An 18,628-nucleotide genomic window follows, 5' to 3' on the forward strand; every position below is an offset into this window, starting at 1 on the left:
TTTACACTTGGGGGGATCGTTTACAGTAGGAAGCACACAGAAACCAAAACAGTGGGGTTGCACATGCAGCACCTCAGTGGGAAGCAGGAAAAGACTCCTCTTGCTCAAATAAAATGTTTTTAAGCCCAAATATTATTACACAGTCTGAACAGTCATGTTTAGCAGCCCTGTCTGGCTGTACAAAGAGTGCACCCATACTCTCACCCACTAATGCACACCCTGGACACAGCCCCTACACCCCCAGTGCCATGTATCCTCCTCAGCTCCCTTCCGTCCCAAATGGATGGGTGAGTTGACCATGCCAGTGAGTGGAATCAGAATCGAGCCTACAAAAGCAACGGATAGGCAAAAGCAACCTCAGGGGACACCCGAGGCACAGTTGAGACAGGGCACACCCATCAGCATAGATATATGTCTGTGAGTAGAAATGTGTGTGTGCTCCTCTGAACGCATGCAAAACCACATGTAGGGCATGCAAAATCTCCTATGTAAGAGGGTGCTGTCCCCCTGCACCAGAATTCTACAATCTGTGTGTCCACCTGTGTGCTATCATTTAAATTATTAAAGAACCATAAAGTGAATAATATCCCATTAGATGTTTTACCCCTACACAATGCACAACCAGAGCAACCAGATATGATGACAATACAGAATAAGCTAACCCCATTCTGTCCAAATATGTGACTAATCATTTATTCACACAAGAGCTGAGCTGAGAAGAACTGGGAAAGTTTCCCTTCTGATCCTAGGAAGCAAGTAGACTGTAGGATGCTTAGACAGGGGTAGGGAAGAAGGAGTGCCAGAACTGATGGAAAAGTAAGGAATAACTTTGAACAATTTGCCATCCTCTATCCCGTAGAAATGGTGAATGTGCTAATGACAAAGGCACCTGGCATGTTCTAAATACAGTTCTGGGAACCAGCACAGCAAGCATTCAGACTAGCAGCCTTTCTTATTCACCAGTGTGGCTCTTTGTGTACTGGATACAGCCAATGTGCAAAGGGGAAGTGAATTTTTTAGGGCACTGTTGCACTGGGGTGCACTCAGAGCAAGACGATGCCAGGGAAATTGTCACCTCACTTTTTCTCTCCTTCTGAGGAAGTCTTCCAAGCCCTGTGACCTGTTCCCAATGAGGAGTCCCGAGGGCTCTGGGACCTTCTTCATTCTCCTTCCCCCAGGGGTGGCCACATGGGCCATCCTAGGAGAACAGCTGCATCTGGGGTTGGAAGTCAGACCTTTTGGCTTCTGGTGTCTGGCTTCAATTCACTGGGACTCTGAGCGAATTCCTGGGTCAGATCCATGTTTATGATGGAGCAAATATGTGGAGAGTGAGTGCTTGCTGCAGGTCTGGCCTCACTAAGGCTCAGAGAGGGATATGGCCTCCTGGCCTCAACTGCCTCATCTGTGAAATGGAGATAATCAGGCCTGCTCTATCTCCCTTCCCAGTGAGCTGCCAAAAGTGTTCTATAGATGGTAAATAACTATCTGAATGTGTGTGTTATGCTCTCTCTGTTCCTCAGTTTCCCCATCTATAAAACAGGCGATCCCCTGACATTTCACACAAAACCTGGAAGAACCCTTCTTTTAGAGTCAGCCTGACCCGAGCAAACCAAAGTTTACAAACAGCCAAAATGGGGAGGGGGCATGGATTTAGAGTATGTTTGTGGGAAATAAAGATTTCCTGAAAATGTAGTGATTTGCACTTCATAACTTTGCAGAGACCCTTCACACATAAATGCTGAAAATGAGCATTTGATGATGGCAGCCATCTTCTTTCTTTCACTGCCCACTCCACCCCTGCCCCAGCCCTGCCACTCAAACCCCCATGAAAATCACACAGGAAACACACAACCATGGTCCCTACTCTGAGGTATTAGCAGAGCTGGACATGTTGATTTTCCTTCTACACAGGGACGGAACCACAGACATCACCAGGACAGTCCACTGGGGCACCCCCTCTGCTTTCCAAAAGGTAAACATTTCCTCTACCCACCCTCATTCAAGGGACACCCAAGAAATCACTCTAGTAAGAGCCCTTTCATTTTACAGAATCTAAAACTGAAGACCAGAGAGGTTAATAATTTCCACATGTTCACATAGCAAATTAGTACCCAATTACAAAACCCAATACTCCCAGGTACTTCTCCAAAGATGTTTCAGGCCATGAACAAAACTTCACAATCTATGGGGCTACTTGTGCACTGTCATTGAAATTAGTACATATCCATGATGTAAATGGCATTCATTTAGTTGTGCCCAAGCTTATCATCATCCCACTTCAGTAAATCGATGAACAAATATTTACTTGGTGCTGTGCGCCTAGCCCCTGTGCTCAGCAGAAAGGAGGAAGAAAGACATTCCAGGAAGAGAAATGGCACAAGCAAAGTCTCAGAGGTAGAAAGGAGCTGGAGCTTTTCAGGAGGTAGTGAGGGTTGGTCTGCCTGGTGAAGAAGCTAGGACCTCATCTATGTGCACTAGGGGCCTCTGGGAAAGGTAGAGTACAGAGAGCTGCATTCATGCATTCAGCAAGTAGACTATGGCTCAGGCATTGTGCTGGAAACAGAGAAAAAGCCAACACTGGTTAGGACTCAAGGAGCTCACAGCTTAGTGGGTTAAGTCCACTGCCCCAGACTGCCTGAGATTAAAAACCTCTGTGTGTGTGTGTGTGTGTGTGTGTGTGTGTGTGTGTGTGTGTGTAGGACTCACCATGTTGCCACAGGGAGTAACCAGGAAAAGAGGCTGATGTCAGCCCACTTTCCAAATAGCCTTGAGTGAACAAGGCTGACTTGCCAGATTATCAGACCCCAACCCAAACTTAAAATCTTAAGAAAACTAAAGGATGATTATGATAATAGTAATAAGGACACTGACTTCAATTTGAGTATTTACTCTGGAGCACCTTACGTGCATGAGTCTCCCTACTGCTCCCAGCAACATTATGGGGTGGTACTGTGATTGTCCCATTATAGATGATTAAAGTGAGGCACAGAGGTTAGGCACAGAGGTTAAGGCACAGACCTTGCTTACTCAAGGTCTCAGAATTTTTAAGTAGCAAAATCAGGATTCCAACCCAAGGAGTTTGCCTTCTAAGCCCTTGCCGTCACTGCCTCAGATCACCATTATTTACAAGTATACAGTGGACCAGCCAAAGAGAACTGCATGGACCAAGCCCCAGCTTTGGGCATATCCCCCTCAGCCTCCTCTAACCATCTTTCAGAGCCTGCGTGACCACAGATGAACCTACACCTCCCTCCAAACAACTGCCCTCCCCACAGGCCTGGGCCCACATACCTGCATATATGCACAGTCCAAACACCTGGAACTCTCAAGCTCTCCCTCTTGTGTGCCACATCACTTCTCCCTCTCTCCCATCAGGAGGCATATACCCGCGTGTTGATAGGAAATATTGATCTGTCCAGACTCATCTTTCCTGCTGGTACATCAGGTAGGTTTCTGAGACCAGCCTGGACCCAAAGTCTTAGGCACTGATTTCATTAGACCCAGACCACCACCCCGGGGAGGTTGGTGAGGCTGGTGAGGCAGGGATTATTATACCATCATACCATATACTGTATAGATAAGAACATCCAGCCTAGAGAAAGAAAGTGATTTGCCCAAGGCTGCACAGGGGGTCAGTAGGAGAACCAGGGCTTGAACCCAAGCCTCCTGCCTTGTAATCTAAGGGTAGCTCAGTTTGGAGAGGATTCTTGGAGGAAATAGGTGTCTTGATGAATGAGGAGAAATTGTAGTAGAGTCATGATCCCAAGTAATGGGAAAAACATAATGTGTGCTGGAGATAGTACATGCTTACCTGCCTCTCAGCAGCCCCTCTCCACAGGCACCCTGGCAGTTAGCTTTGAAACAAGAAAGCAAGAAGGAGCAAGATGAACCTCAGTCAGCAAGTCTGGGGTCTAGCCAACTAACTGGGGGCCATCTCTCTCCTAGGACTAAGGTTGGAAGCCTTTGCACGCAAAGCCTTGTGGGATGTTGGACTCAATTATGGTCATGGGACAGGCCATGGCATTGGCAACTTCCTGGGTGTGCACGAGTGTAGGTATCTCCTCAACACTCCCTTAAGACCCCCCTTTTTCTGAAGGTGGTAGAGTCTTTCACAGTTATGGAAATGACCAAGACCTTCAGAGATGCAGTGATCTGCCCAAATTTACCCAGCTGGTGGGAAGTGATGCTCCCAGGGGTAAGTGAGAAATGCTGGCAGCTGGCCAATCCTGCTGCCTGCCTGGCACCTGGGAAGTCCCCAGAAAGAGGAGTAGCAGGTGTATACCTAGTGGCTGACTAAAATAGAGCCTTCAGAAATAAAAGCCAGGGCCAATCTTGTCTGTACAAGTCCCAGGTAGACAATGATATGGTGGACAAGTGCTGCTAGAGGAGCTCAGAGCTCAGGGCTCCCCAATTACCTGCCGTTCCCTGGAATCTGCTAGTTTCTAAGCTGGTAAGTACTGGAGAGCTGACACTTTACCTACATCTTTTTTTCCAGGGCCAGTGGGATTCCAGTCCAACAGCATTACTATGAACAAGGGCATGTTCACTTCCATCGGTATGACTCTCAGGCTCCTCCACCCATCCTTACCCTAAAACTAAGCCAGGACTGCAGTCTAGGGTGAATAATGGGCACAGGCACACCTGTGCTCCACTTCTGCCCTCCCTCTACTCCTCACTTCTAGTCCTCAATAGATTGTCCCACCCTAATCTCAGGCCCCTTCAGTCCATATCCTCATTTTGCTCTTGGAAGTTGTTTCCCACCTGTAAATCCAAACTATAGTCTTTAGTCAAATGCTAGGGTAACAGAACGGTGGCACACAAGGATATGAGGGTACCTTCAGGACCTAATTGGGCCCAGAAGTCTTCCCCACTGGGCTACAAGGGAGGGTGGGGAAGCTCAAGCCCAGCAGGTTGCTTCTGGGTAGCCAATGAACATTTAACAAGAGGTGGGTCGGCTCTAGCCACCAGCTGAAGGCAGCCAGGCAACCAGCCTCTGTAGCCACTCCTCAATTGGTACAGAGAGCCTGGGCTCCAGTCCTCCCCCTGTTTAATGACACTAGCATCTCTGTGTCTCCCAGAACCTGGTTACTATCAGGATGGTGAATTTGGGATCCGCCTTGAAGATGTGGCCCTTGTGGTAGAAGCAAAGACCAAGGTAAACTGCCACTGAGATGGTCTGCAGGTTTAAACAGCATGGCAGTGACTTTGGGCTGTGTGTATGTGTTGGGTGGGGAGGATTTACAGAAGGGAAAAGGAGAAGGGCATTTGAGTATGTAGACATGAATCTACTTGGAGTCTTCCTCAGCTCCAGAAAAATTCCATAAATTGGAGTTTCTCTAATATGCAAACCTGTTTGCATATTAGAATATTAGAATCATCTAGAGAGATTTCCTCTTTTTAATGCCAATGCCCAGGTCCTACTCCAAATGAATCAGTATTCCTGCCCCAAATCACTGGTTCTTGATGCACATAATATTCACCAGGAGAGCTTGTTAGGAGTAGCAATTCCAAATAATAGCAACCAACAAGATAAAATAACCAGGTACAACCTTAAAAAACTTACATGGAAGAAATCTCTATTCAGGGACACACACACACACACACACACACACACACACACACACACAAAGATTTAAGTAAACAATGCTCTCTGGAAAGAAACCTCAATATTATGATTATGTCATTTCTCTTTAAATCTGTAAATTCAAGCCAACCTCAATTTCAGCAGTACTACTAGCTGGGTGTCCTTGTAACTTTACAAAGTGATAGTAAAGTTTATTTGTAAAAATGAACATAAAAAGAGCTACATAGCCCTGATTGATGTGGTTCAATTGGTTAGACTTTGTCCCACAAAGTGAAAGGTCACTGGTTTGATTCCCAGACAGGAAACATGCCTACTTAGGTTGGGGGTTCAGTCCCTGGTCGGGAAGTGTACAAGAGGCAAGTGGTCAATGTTTCTCTCTAGTATTGATGTTTCTTTCTCTCTAAAAAATAAATAAACTTAAAAAACAGCTAATTAGTTAGGAAAATTCTTTTAAAAAAGAGCAAAAAGGGAAACTAGCCTTTTCAGATATTAGCACATGCTATGAAGCTACCATAAATAAAACAGTGTGACACTGGAGATGAGAGAAGCAGATATGACAATGGAACACAAAAGATAGCCCAGAAATAGACCCTCTAATATCTATAAGTGAAATAGGAATTTAGTTTAAAATAAAACTGGCATTCCAAAATAGTAAAGAATAGAGAAATTGTTTAATAAATGGAAGGGAGAACAAATAGCTTAATTTGTTCAAAATTCCCCATTTGGGAATGGGGATTAAACCAAAGAACGTCACTATTACACTAAAATAAAATTCCAAATGAATCAAGCCTTCAATGTGAAACCATAAAAGATCTAGAAGAAAACTTATATGAATTCATTTTTAATCCTAAGGTGGAAAAGAATCTTTCTGTGTAAGACCCAGAATCCATAAAGAAAAATATTAATAATTCTAACTAAATCAAATAAAAAAGTCCATATGGAAACAATACCACAAATCAAAAGATGTAGCAAAAATACAGCAAATGTGTCATAAAAAGGGTGAATGTCTTTTTATCACCATCTTTTACAAATCAATAAGACAAAAAATAGGGAAAAATGGGCAAAAGGCATGAAGAGGCAACTCACTAAGATCAACACAGATGATCCATAAATGTGAAAAGATCTCGATTTAATTTTTAAAGAGATACAAGTTAAAACAACAGAATACCATGTTCCACCTGTTTGATTGGAAAAAAAGTGACACTTTGATGATACCCAGTGCTGGTGGGTTTGTGGGAAACAGACACACCCATACACTTCCGGGGGAAGTACAAATTGGTATAACCTTTCTGAAGGGCAATTTGGCAATATCTATCAAAATTACTATTAAAAATGCCTATACTTCTTGTCTCAGTATTCCCTCTGCCAGATATATAACTTCTGGATATAGTCACAAAAGGCCACCAAGATGTTTCTATGCAATGACGTTCACTGTAGCATCAATGGTAATAGTTTAAAGAGTAAAAACAAGTCTAAATATCTATCCCTGATTAAACAAACCATGATCCACATAATATAGTTCCTTATATTGCCCTTAAAAAGAACAAGTTGCAACTCTCTGTGCTAATATGGAGTGGTGTCCTAGGTTTACTACTGATGTAGGGTGTGTAAGAGAATGCACTGAGTAGTATATGGTAAGGTCCATTTTGCATGAATTTTTAAAATATAATATATATATATATATATATATATATATATATATATATATATATATATATACCGTATATATCTAAAATGTTTTCAGGAAGAAAACCAGGCAAGCAGGAGACTTTCAAATTTTATTGGGTATTTTTTTATACTTTGAATTTTCTAAACACATACATGCAAAAGAGCTCTGTAAGAGTTGAAAATTACGGGCTATTTTTTTTCTTTATACTTCCTCTATAGATAGATCCATCAATAGAGACATAGAAAAAATATGGATAGAGATATATAGATTCAGATACAGATTAGATAGATGGGTATAAAAATGTAATACTTATCTTTAAATTATTTAATTGTATATTCCCAATCCTCTCCTAGAGATTCGCACTCCAGTGGTCTTGGAGGTTGGTCCCAGAATCTACACATTTAACAAGCTCCCTAGGTGCTGTGTGGATTCACACACTTGAGAAATACAGACCTAAGTATAAATTTAGGAATCAGAAGAGAAGCACCAAAGATGGAGTGCTGAGTTGTAGAGAGGAGGGTAACCAAGGGCAATGTCCAAGACTAAGGCCTCCCCTGAGTCTTGGGTTTAACAAGGGTCAGTTCTTTGTGCCTGTGGCTTCTGGGTGGAGTGTTCCAGCCCACCCTTCAGCCTAGCTCTTCCTCACTTACTTTCTGCTTTCCCATCTTCCCCGTGGCCTCCCAGTACCCAGGAACCTACCTGACCTTTGAAGTGGTGTCCTTTGTGCCTTATGACCGGAACCTCATTGATGTCAGCCTGCTGTCCTCAGAGCAAGTGAGTTCCCCTCAGCATTGGCTACCCTTCAGCATCTGAACCAATGCCTGTCTTCTCTACCCTGAGTTTCTCTCACCTTTGCTCCCCTTACCCGAGGACCCTCTGTCCCTTCCTTTTTGCTGAGAGGGTCCACACTGATGACACCAGTAGGCATACACTGAAGTGTTCCTCCCTCACTTACTAGAGACCCCAGGGGTTCTAGAACTCTCCAGTCAGACCAGCCTGCCCAACCCTATGTAGTAAACTCCTGGGGAATCTGAGTTGGGATTTCTAGACTCTTCCATCTCAAGTCCTAGACCTAAAGTCAATCCCTTTCCCTCTCTGGGCCACAAATCCCTCTTCTCTAGAATGGGATAATAATGCCTGCCCTACTTACTCTCATTCCCATGCCTGAAATTCACTCCCCCCTCCACCCATACCCCATGAAAGTCACTATGACATTAAATAGCCACTGTGTCAAACTGCCTCCGAAAAAACTCCAGAAAACACCTGAAGCCTGATGGTGGCTGGGGAATCAGGAATGAAACACCAAAGATGGAGTGCTAAGTGCATAAGTGCATAGATTTGGGGATCTATGGACCTATGGTTAGCTGAGTCAAGGTGGGCAGCTGGACCATTACAGCAGGGGACTGGATGGCACCTCTCTTGTTGGCAGCTCACCCTGTGAAAGACATCATCCCTCCTATCCTTTGCAGCTCCAGTACCTCAACCGCTATTACCAGACCATCCGTGAGAAGGTGGGCCCTGAGCTGCAGCGACGCAAGCTGCTGGAAGAATTCGAGTGGCTGCAGCAGCACACAGAGCCCCTGTCTGCAGGTGCACCATGCACCACCTTCTTGGCCTCTCTGTTGGCAATATCCACTCTTGCCATTCTCAACTGAAGTGTCTAGAGGCCTAAGACTCCCCTACTAACCCTCTCACTCAGCTCCCTTCATCCTGTACCACCCATGGGCCCCAAGAACTTCTGCTGGACCATTGCCTGGAAACCTTTGCTCTTACCCTCCTTCTCCAGGATCAAGTCCCAAGTACTGAGGGATATTTTGGCCCCAGGCAGACCCCTGTTTGGCTTGTACACCTCACCCTAGGCTCCCCATCCCGGGATCAAGAGCCAACTAGTTCCTTTCCTCAACAGGTCTAACCTATAACCTGGCAGAGCCTATTGCTGCTGCCCCCCAAAGAGCAATATAGGGCAGTACCTTACCCCCAGGTACCCCAGGGCTCTGGGATAGCCCCACCTTAAACCCACCAGAGCTGCTGTCTCACACTGACTCCTAACTCCTTGGTCTTCCCACACTCTTGAGGCTGCCTCTGGACACCTTGACCTGTCCTTGGTTCTATTATGATCTTCTGGTTGCTGCCCATAAGTTGAAGGAACAAGGGCTGCTTCCAGGCTTCCTACTGGGCCTGTAAAGAGAGAGGAAGGGAGGGTGGTTGAATCTTCAGGTGCCATACTACCACCCCAGCATCAGGAAGACCAGCCAGGGAGGGGTCATATACACCAGTCCTTCACCCAACATGTGAACCCATTGCTCCTAAACCCTGGGTGGGCTCCATGCCAGGTGACAAGATATAGAGTTAAGCCATAGGAATTTGGCCATGGAGCGGGAGGGAATTTGGAAAGCCCTCTGGAACATGGCCCTGCCCAAATGTGTGAACAGCCAGAACAGTGATGCTGAATCACTAGCTCACATTTCCTGACATATGGGAACCCTTTTAACTTTCCAAAGTGCAGCCACAGTGACAATACCGTTAAATCCTTTAGCATCCTTGGAAGACCATTAACCTATGTGGTCAGTGTCTGGTTTCCCCATTTTACATATAGGAAAACTGAATTCCAGAAAGGTTGGGACATGGTGGGACCAGAATAGGCTGACAGTCCAGTTCTTTTGGTCTTTAGCATCAGGGAGAATCACTTAGCCTGTCTCCCAGACTCTTCCTGGTCCCTGAGCCCATTGTTGGGGCAAGGGCCAGTTTTCTCTGGCCAGCCCAGCCCAGCCCAGCCCAGCCATTAGCCACCTGGGCTCGCATCCTGCTAGATACTTAAAACAACCTGACAACGAAGCCTGCCTTTGGGTTTTGCATTGTGTCTGTTTTGTTGCTGAAGACTGCTGTTACTGTGGCTTTTGTGGTAGGGGAAGAAGGGGAGGGGGTGAGGTGGGGGTTGGGCTGCGAGGCTCCCAGAAGCTCAGCTGAGGAGCTCATGTACTTGACAATGTGCATGTAAGCATGCGTACAGTGTTCCTGTGTTTGCATGCATGCCACGCCCAGCCGACCACCTCCTGTGCTAAAGGTCTTGGAGCCTTATGGAGGGGACAGAAGAGAGCCTTACACTGAGGTACTTGTCAAATGTGATCCAGGAGGGTTGGGGTCACCACTTTTGCTTAGAGGAGCATAATCAGAGGGAGGAGAGAACAAAGTTTCTGAGGCAGAGTGCTAGGAAAAGGCACCAGGCAGAGGATTCCTCTAGTTTGGGACCACCAGACCTAGTTTGCCTGTGACAGTTATCACCAGCGATGCTTGCATCCAAAGGCCCCAGCTCTGAGCCATCCTCACTGACAGCTTCTACTACCCAACAGTGGGCCTCTGTTGACTGAGTCATTTGTTCCCTCACATTCTCACCCAACAAAGACAGCTACTACTAATAAAATTAAAGGTACCAACACCATCATCATTATCATTAGTGCTACTATCTACTGAGTGTTTAGTATGTACCAGGAACTCCACTTTACATGCATTCTTTAAAAAAAATTTTTGTGGTAAGAAGACTAAATGTGAGATCAACTTTCTTAATAAGTGTACACTATTTCATTTTCTCACCTAATTACTGTCTGTGAGAAGGTTCTATTATTGTTCCCATTTTAAAAGAGAGGCTTATAGAGATTAACCAACTTGCTCAAGGTTACCAATCAAGGAAATGAAAAAAGCAGAATTCAAACCAGTCAGATTACTCTAGAACTCATTCTAGAAAAAGGCAAGGAATGTGCTTACAACATTTTATGGATGAGAAAACAAGCTCAACCAAGATCACACAGCTGGTGAGCTGCAACTCAAACCTAACTGGTGTTCTCCACACTACGCTGCTTCCCCAGGACCTTCCCCTTCCAGGTCTTTACCTTTGGGCCCTGACATTTGCTCCTGTGATTCTGGCTGGCTATGGACAGCAGGAGGGCCCTTGGTATTTAACCAAGACCTACTCCCAGGTCTTTCAGCCCACAGGGGCTCACATGCTCCATTTCCCCCTCTTCCTAGTGTTCTGCCTTGTCTCTACCATGTAACTTAACTGCCCCTTCCAATCCACCATCTTGGGATTGAGAACTCCCACCCCAGAAGCTTGGCTACAGAGGAAGCTACCACCCTAGATCCTCCCTTTCAATGTCCCTTCCAGGCACACTGACCATCCTGCTTTAGGGTTTACACTCTGGACCAGACAGGGAAATACTCAGGGTACACACAGCAGGGCAAACATATGTGGGAGCACTTGAGACATTCACCCCTATGAACTAAAGATAAATAAATGTCCAGTTGGGCTTTGGCCCTTTGTTGTTATATTAGAGGATGGGGCTTACCAAACCCCTCCTCACTCTCTGATTGCCACTGTGGAACAAGCCATGTAGAAAATCTCCTTTTCCTAGGAGTTAGGATTCTAACGTTCTAGTCCCAGCTCTGCTGGTTATGTTACCTTAGGCAAGTCCCTTTGCCTCTCTGGTCTTTAGTTGTCCCTCCTGTAAATGACCTGTACCATCTGCCCAATGAGGTTACAGTGAGAAGCTCATAGAGAAGAGATGATAATGCTATTTGTCCAGCATGACTTCAACTCTTGCCTCACCTTTGGAAGTATGTAAGGACAAGGTTTGGGGCCCAATTTTTATATATAAACCATCAAATTTAGATAGGCTTTTGAGAAAGTATCTAATTTGTGTTTTATCACCTCTGCTCCCTAGAGCCCAGGCTTCCTGAAAAATGTCACAATGGCTTCCATAGAAAGAGCTCCAGCCAAAAGCAGCCTGGATGGGCTTCCCATCAAATTTGTATTTGCAAGTAGTTGCTGGGCCAGCTTCATGGGTCATCTGCCTATGCAGTAGTGTGGTAAGCACAAGGCCGTGCACTTGATTAGATGCTTTGCTTAGAAAGGCCTGCTCTTGATTTAATGTTCTAGGGTCCCCATCTTGAAATTTTTAATAATTCTTAAACAAGAGGCCCCACATTTTCATTTTGCACCAAGCCCTGCAAACTGCATAGCCAGCTCTAATTAGCAGCTCCTTGACCAAACAAAAAGTAGGTTTGATTCCTTCATTGTACATATAGGGAAACATCAACAGCAGCCCAGAAATAGGAAAGAACTTGCCCAAGATCATAGTGCCCTTTGGGGCCAAAGCTGGGACTAAATTTCCAGTTGTCCTAACTCAGCTCTGTGCTGACTCCTCCCTCATTTTCAGTGGGTGTTTCCGTCACTCCCTCACTGTCTCTGATGAGCAATGTGGGGCCCAAGGAGAGCTGTGTGAGGTCACACAGCTATCACAACAGTGGTTCTGGTGGCAATGAGATAGATATCTTAATGCTTTAAATTCTGTTTGGAAGAGGAAAGGACAAGGGCAAGATGATAGATAGATACATATATACACAGAGTCCAGATGGTTCATTTTAAAAATCATAACTTAAGTCAGTCTTCACTCATTTTGCAGCCAGCTGGCTCCAGGTCTTCATGGACTGGGACTGTGGAAAGAGCAGGGTTGGCTACTCTTCACACAGCTAATCCATGTCAGCAGCGAATTTTACCAACTCACCAGTCACTTCCTCAAATCAGTGGTTGGGCACTCTTGGTGCCAAGAAAAAGAAATATGAAAGATTCAGTAGCAACTGTTTCCTTCTTGTCTGTCCATCCCTGCCTTCCAAGGCTGTCTCAGATAGGAGTAGGAGGTACTCCCCAACCCCACCCAGCCAACCAACCCTTGCCCTGAGGCTGCCCATCTTCTCACTTCCTTGTTTCTTTGTGAAACAGGAACTGAGCAACTAGAGTAAAATTGGTAGTTGAGAAAGCCCCAGTGGTCCACGACAAGATCATGAAGCTGAAAATCTAATTTCCCTCCCAGCTGTCCCACATAAGTGGTTCTAGGCGTTCTTGCTTGTCACACCTCATGTATTCTAGAATAGCTTGGAATAGCTGGACCATTAACAAGGTAGAGACACAAGGACATGAGCCATAGGATCATGGAGCAGTGATTCAGGTGGGGCCCAGATGAAATATAGAAGCAAGTACCCAGGCAAGAGAAGAAACACTGGGTGGAGCCTGTAGTAAACAGAAGTAGAGTCGACTACTGGGTACCAAGCATTTTCTGTGAGCTGGGCACTGAGCTAAAATAGCCTCTTTAAACAGGTCATCTGGGTAACTCTGGTTACTTACACACACACACACACACACACACACACACACACACACACACACACACACCAATCCTGCTCCCCAAGCAAGGCTCACATGATCTCTGTCTGTTACTGTCTTCACTGAACCTCATTGACCAAGGTCACTTACCCAAGGTCATATAGCCAGTAATGAGGTACGGTGATTTGAATCCAATTCTACCTGACTCCATTTCTTGCTCCTCTCCTTTCCTAGAGCCCTGGACAATTTTCTCCTAGACTACTCAGTGACCTTTGTCTTTGTAACCTTGGGACAAAGGCCATGACAGAGCAGCCCGTAGAAAGGGCATCCAGTGAATTTTTATCTGAGCACCAAAACCCAGCCTCCTCTCTGCTGGTAATTCCCACAGCTGCCTGCAGGTGTTTTCTTGCTTTTAAGCCAAGAACTTATCAAGAGTTCAGAGATTCAGAGATGACTGTCTCTCCCTCCCATCATTCCCTGCTACCAGGGATTTTCCAGTGTCCCCAGAGCTACAAACTGTGTGTGTGTGCATAAGGAATGGATGATTCTCACTCAGGTCCCTTGCTCACCTTTGTCCTCCTTCTCCCATGTGCACTTTTGCTCTTCTTGCCCCTTCTGCCTAAGATTACCATCATGAAATCTGCTAATGGGTCAGGCTAACAACTGGACTTCACCTTGGAAATGCCCAGGTATTTTCAAGGGACTATATGGTCTCTGCTTGAGCATTTTTAGAGATGGGAAGATCATTATTCACCAGGGCTCAGGTAGTACCATTTGAATATTGAAAATATCTTTTTTGGAAAGAACACAAGCCTTCCATTGATCAGTTCCCCATCATTCCTGGCCACCCAGAACACATCTCCTACATGAGCAGTCCCCAACCTTTTTGGCATCAGGGACCAGTTTCATGGCAGACAGTTTTTACATGGACCGGGGGTGGGGGGTGAGCATGGTTTTAGGATGATTCAAGTGCATTACATTCAAGCTCACCTCCTGTTGTGCAGCCCAGTTTCTAACAGGCCCAGACGAGTGCTGGTCCATGGCCCATTTTGGGGGGACCCCTGCCTTACATGACAGCTGTTTGAAGTCAACTTGCTTTCCCACAGAATCCTCTAGATCAAGTACTACAGGTGGTAAGTACTCCCCAGGTTGACAAAAGCTCCCCTATAGGTCACCCCACTTAATCAACTTTAGCTATCCAGCTATTGTGCATATGATGTGACTCTCAGATACCCACCCCATCCTCTTTACTGCCCTCTAGGCCTGCTTCAAGGTGGCCCTGTGGCACCTAGTCTGACACCTGACTAATGTAGGGTGTCAATTCTCTTACCTCCTCTTTCTGGTACTCTGCATCAGAGGCACCTGAGCCTAGTGCTTGATAGTATGGGCTGTGGACCAAGAGCAGACCTGTATTTAAAACTCAGCTTGCCCTACTGCCTAGCTGTATCTTACACAGTTTGCTGAACCCCTCTGAGCTTCAGCTTCCTGCCTGGAAAATTGAGATAACAATGGTGCCTGCCTCATAGGGTTGTAGTTAAGTCCACTGTGTGTGTAGCAGGGAGAGGTGAGAACAATAATCATTTGGAAAGCTATTCCAAATATAGGTACCCCTCATTATCCAGACTCTCACTTTCTCAAATCAGCACTGTACCCATTTGGAGGGTAAAGGATACTTTCACACATGTCAGGGTCCCACCTGGCCCAAATACCTTACCCTTGATCTTCTACTAAATTAGGATCTCTCGGGAGGTGCAAGTGGGAGCCTGCTTTATGTGAATGTAGCCTATGAAGACCTTTGTGTCTTCGGCAACTCTGTGTTTACCCTTTGAGGGTTCAGATAGATCTCACTATCAGTAGACTACCTTCCAACACACACACACACACACACACACACACACACACACACACACACAATATTGCTGCTAAATTAAGGCTCTCTTGCTCTACATTTATAAGGGGCACATCTTTGCAATAATAATCCCAATTTAAACTGTAGTCAGCCCTCTGTAACCATGGGTGGTGAATCCATGGATATGGAGATCTGACTAAGGGACTTGAACATCCTTGGATTTTGGTATCTGTAGAGGGTCCTGGAACCAATCTCCCCTTGGATACTGAGGGACAACTACTTAGCTCTGAGGGTTGTGTTGAGATTAATATGGTGTTTGGCAAAAACAAGTGCTGGGCAAATGTAAGCTTGCTGTTCCACCTAGGATTCAGTGCTCAGGTGCAAGGAACCATGACAGCTACTTATATAAAAGTGTCTACTAGAGGATATGCCCAGCACTAGGTGCTAGGTCCTGTCTGCAAGGCCATTACCAAGTTTGAGGTGGCCTCATTCAGTGAAATGCTGACTCGCATCATTTCTTCAGTTGAGGGCTCTGTGTACCTGGAACATAACCTATAAAATGCAAATGTGTTGCCCAGATGGGAAACCTATTTAAAAAGGGTTTAGGACCCATTAACCAGCTGGGGCTCGACCAGGCCAGGGCAGTCTGCTGGGAGAGAAAAGTTGTGGGGAGGCAAGTCCATATACCAGAGCTCTGCACTCCCAGAACTGGGTCTGCTGACCAGAGGAAGCAGATCTTATCTCAGAAGGTGACTGACAAAGGGCGGGGCTGAAAACCCTCACTCCTTTCGTTCAAGACGACTGAACTACTACTTTCTGTGCTTCTCTCCGAGATCCCCTCAACACACCGGCCCCTGACTGCCTCTTCCCAGGCTGCCTGGTTAGGTGGCTGCCTTTGAAGACTCTGCGGTTAGAGTGTGAGCTCAGCTCGCTGCCTGGGCTGAGCAAACAGGAAGCGGGGCACATCCTGCTCGCAGGCTGGGGACAGGGAAGGTTCTGCGAGTGGCTCCTTTCCTGGCCGCTATGGGCCACCCAGCCCCAGGTGCCTCTGAGGCTCTGCAGCCGCTGCAGCCATGCTCCTCACCCAGCACCCCTCGGGGCTGAGCGACCGGTCCTGAACTCGATGGCCGACATGGGTTCTCTACACCATTACTGGGCTCCTTCCTATGCCGTACAACCTCAGCACTACACGCTCCGCCCAGGGTGGCCTGCGAGGAGCTTTCAGGCTGAAAAGTGCAGGCCTGCAAGGAAGCAAGCTGGGGTGCATATGTTTTCATGTGTGCACCCGGCTGGCTAACCAATGAAGTATGGTTTCAGCTTCGGGGAGAAGGACTTTGTCTTTCCCGAGTTCACCCTACCTAACCCATGGATGGTCGGAGAACACGGAGCAGGCTAGTGGGTAGGAGAGAGGAAGTCACGAGAACATCTTGGAAACAGGGAAGGGCCAGCTCAGGATTTCACAAGTGCCACAGTGGAGAGCTTTAAAAAGATGTGTACCTTTTACTCCAGGATTCCCCTTCTGGAAATTTATCCTGAGGGGAAAATCGCGAATGTGAATATTTACCTTAAGGATGTGCAGTGAAGAGTAAACAAAAAAAAAATTAAGCAGACCTAAGTTCATCAGTATGGGCCTGATGAAATACTCATGGTACAGCCATACAATCTGGCTGCTCTGCAGCCATTAAAATCACATAATCGAAGAATATTTCATAGCATGAGAAAATCTGAATGATACTATGTTCAGTGTGACAAGCAGATACCGACACAGTGTGTCATTTTTAATATTTAAAATTATTAATATCGACCCATATTAATATAGGTTAATATTGAGGTGACATTAACAAATATCATTGGAATAAATAATAAAAACAAAATACAATACATTAAAACACGTTTATTTACATATAATTGGTCTAAAATAAACAGCACATTATTTTAAAGTGTACAATTTGAGTTTTGACATGTATACACTCATGAAACCATCACCACAACCAAGATAGTGAATATATTCATCATCCCCGAAAGGGTCCTTGAACTCCTCCTGATCTCTCTATCCTTTCCCTACCCCCCAACCACTGATCTGCTTTCTGGCTAATATGGTTTTTTAAAACACACAGACATGTAGTTAATGCACAAAAACAGAAAAAGTTATCCATCCAAACACTATGGAAGATAATTATGGAGAAATTTTGAATTTTCTTTTTTGTGTGTATCTGTCTTTGCTATGTTGTATATGATGAATATGAATTACTTTTTAATAAGAAAAGTCATTGGAGTTATTAAAATATCTGCCACAGACAATTCACAAAGTGAACATTCTAAACTTAGTGCATAGGCATTTGAAAAATGCCTGTTGAACAGGATATTTGCTAGTCATATGGAGTTACCTGTAAATACTTTTCTTGTATGGTGATGGCTATGGTGGTGATAAATATACAGGTAAATATACAGGCCAGGAGGTTTTGACTCTAGGATATGACAGCTCTGGTGGAGATGTCTGTAGGTGAGCTGGTGGCAATGAGGATGATAGATGTAGGACAGGAGTATCAAACTCATTTTCACTGGGGGCCACGTCAGCCTTGAGGTTACCTTCAAAGGGCCGAATGTAATTTCAACTTCTTAACAGTTAAGGACTATTTACATTTATACAGTCCTAAAATGACATTCGGCCCTTTGAAGGCAACTGCAAGGCTGATGTGTCCCCCAGTGAAAATGAGTTTGACACCCCTGCTATAGGGTGATTACTGAGAAGTGATGACTGTAGGGTTGATGACTATAGAAGTGATGATTTTAAGGGTGAGAGTATCAGTGTGGGGATGACTGGTTGTAGTAATAGTGTTTGTAAAGTTAATGGCTATGAGGGTGATGGCTGTGCTGGTCATAATGGCAGTGGTGAGGCAGATAGAGGAAGTTGGCTGAGGGGTGTTGCTCAGGGTAGTTGTACTAACAATGATGGCTATAGCAGTGCTGATGGCAGTTATAGGGATGACAGCAGGGATGATTGCTTTAGGGGTAATGGCTATAGGCACAATGGTTGTAGGGGTAAGAATGTTACAGGAATACTGATTGTAATGTCAGTAATGATGACAGTTGTGAGGATGATGACTGTGAGGGTGAAAGTGACAATGATGATAACTGTAGGGGTGATGGCTGAGGGTGTTGACTGTAGGGATGGTTGTTATAGTGATGATGGTCATAAGTGTGCTTATGGCAGTAGGACAACTAGAGGGTTGATGAATATAGGGGTGATGGCTATAAAATAAGGAGTGATGGTTGTAGGGGTGATAATAGTGGTAGTGATGCCAGTGATGACCTTGGTGATGCAAGGTGACCAAGAGCATTGGCCCCACAAGCAAAGACATGATCCAAATT

The 18,628-nt window shown here is 45.4% G+C and overlaps 1 protein-coding gene across 1 annotated transcript in view; it reads left to right on the plus strand.

The window, feature by feature from the left end:
* The window catches only part of XPNPEP2 (X-prolyl aminopeptidase 2), a 27,821-nt gene extending 17,753 nt beyond the window's left edge, over nucleotides 1-10,068 (plus strand). The window contains exons 15-21 of the mRNA XM_053662374.1: nucleotides 1,912-1,972; nucleotides 3,376-3,445; nucleotides 3,946-4,050; nucleotides 4,496-4,555; nucleotides 5,079-5,155; nucleotides 7,938-8,027; nucleotides 8,723-10,068. Coding sequence (XP_053518349.1) covers nucleotides 1,912-1,972; nucleotides 3,376-3,445; nucleotides 3,946-4,050; nucleotides 4,496-4,555; nucleotides 5,079-5,155; nucleotides 7,938-8,027; nucleotides 8,723-8,908 — 649 coding nt within the window. The 3' untranslated portion in view covers nucleotides 8,909-10,068. The remainder of the gene's footprint in view (nucleotides 1-1,911; nucleotides 1,973-3,375; nucleotides 3,446-3,945; nucleotides 4,051-4,495; nucleotides 4,556-5,078; nucleotides 5,156-7,937; nucleotides 8,028-8,722) is intronic.
* The last annotated feature ends 8,560 nt before the right edge of the window (nucleotides 10,069-18,628 follow it).

This window comes from Artibeus jamaicensis, unplaced genomic scaffold, assembly GCF_021234435.1.
Source record: "Artibeus jamaicensis isolate MK-2021 breed Jamaican fruit bat unplaced genomic scaffold, CSHL_Jam_final contig_240, whole genome shotgun sequence".
Taxonomy (NCBI): Eukaryota; Metazoa; Chordata; class Mammalia; order Chiroptera; family Phyllostomidae; genus Artibeus; species Artibeus jamaicensis.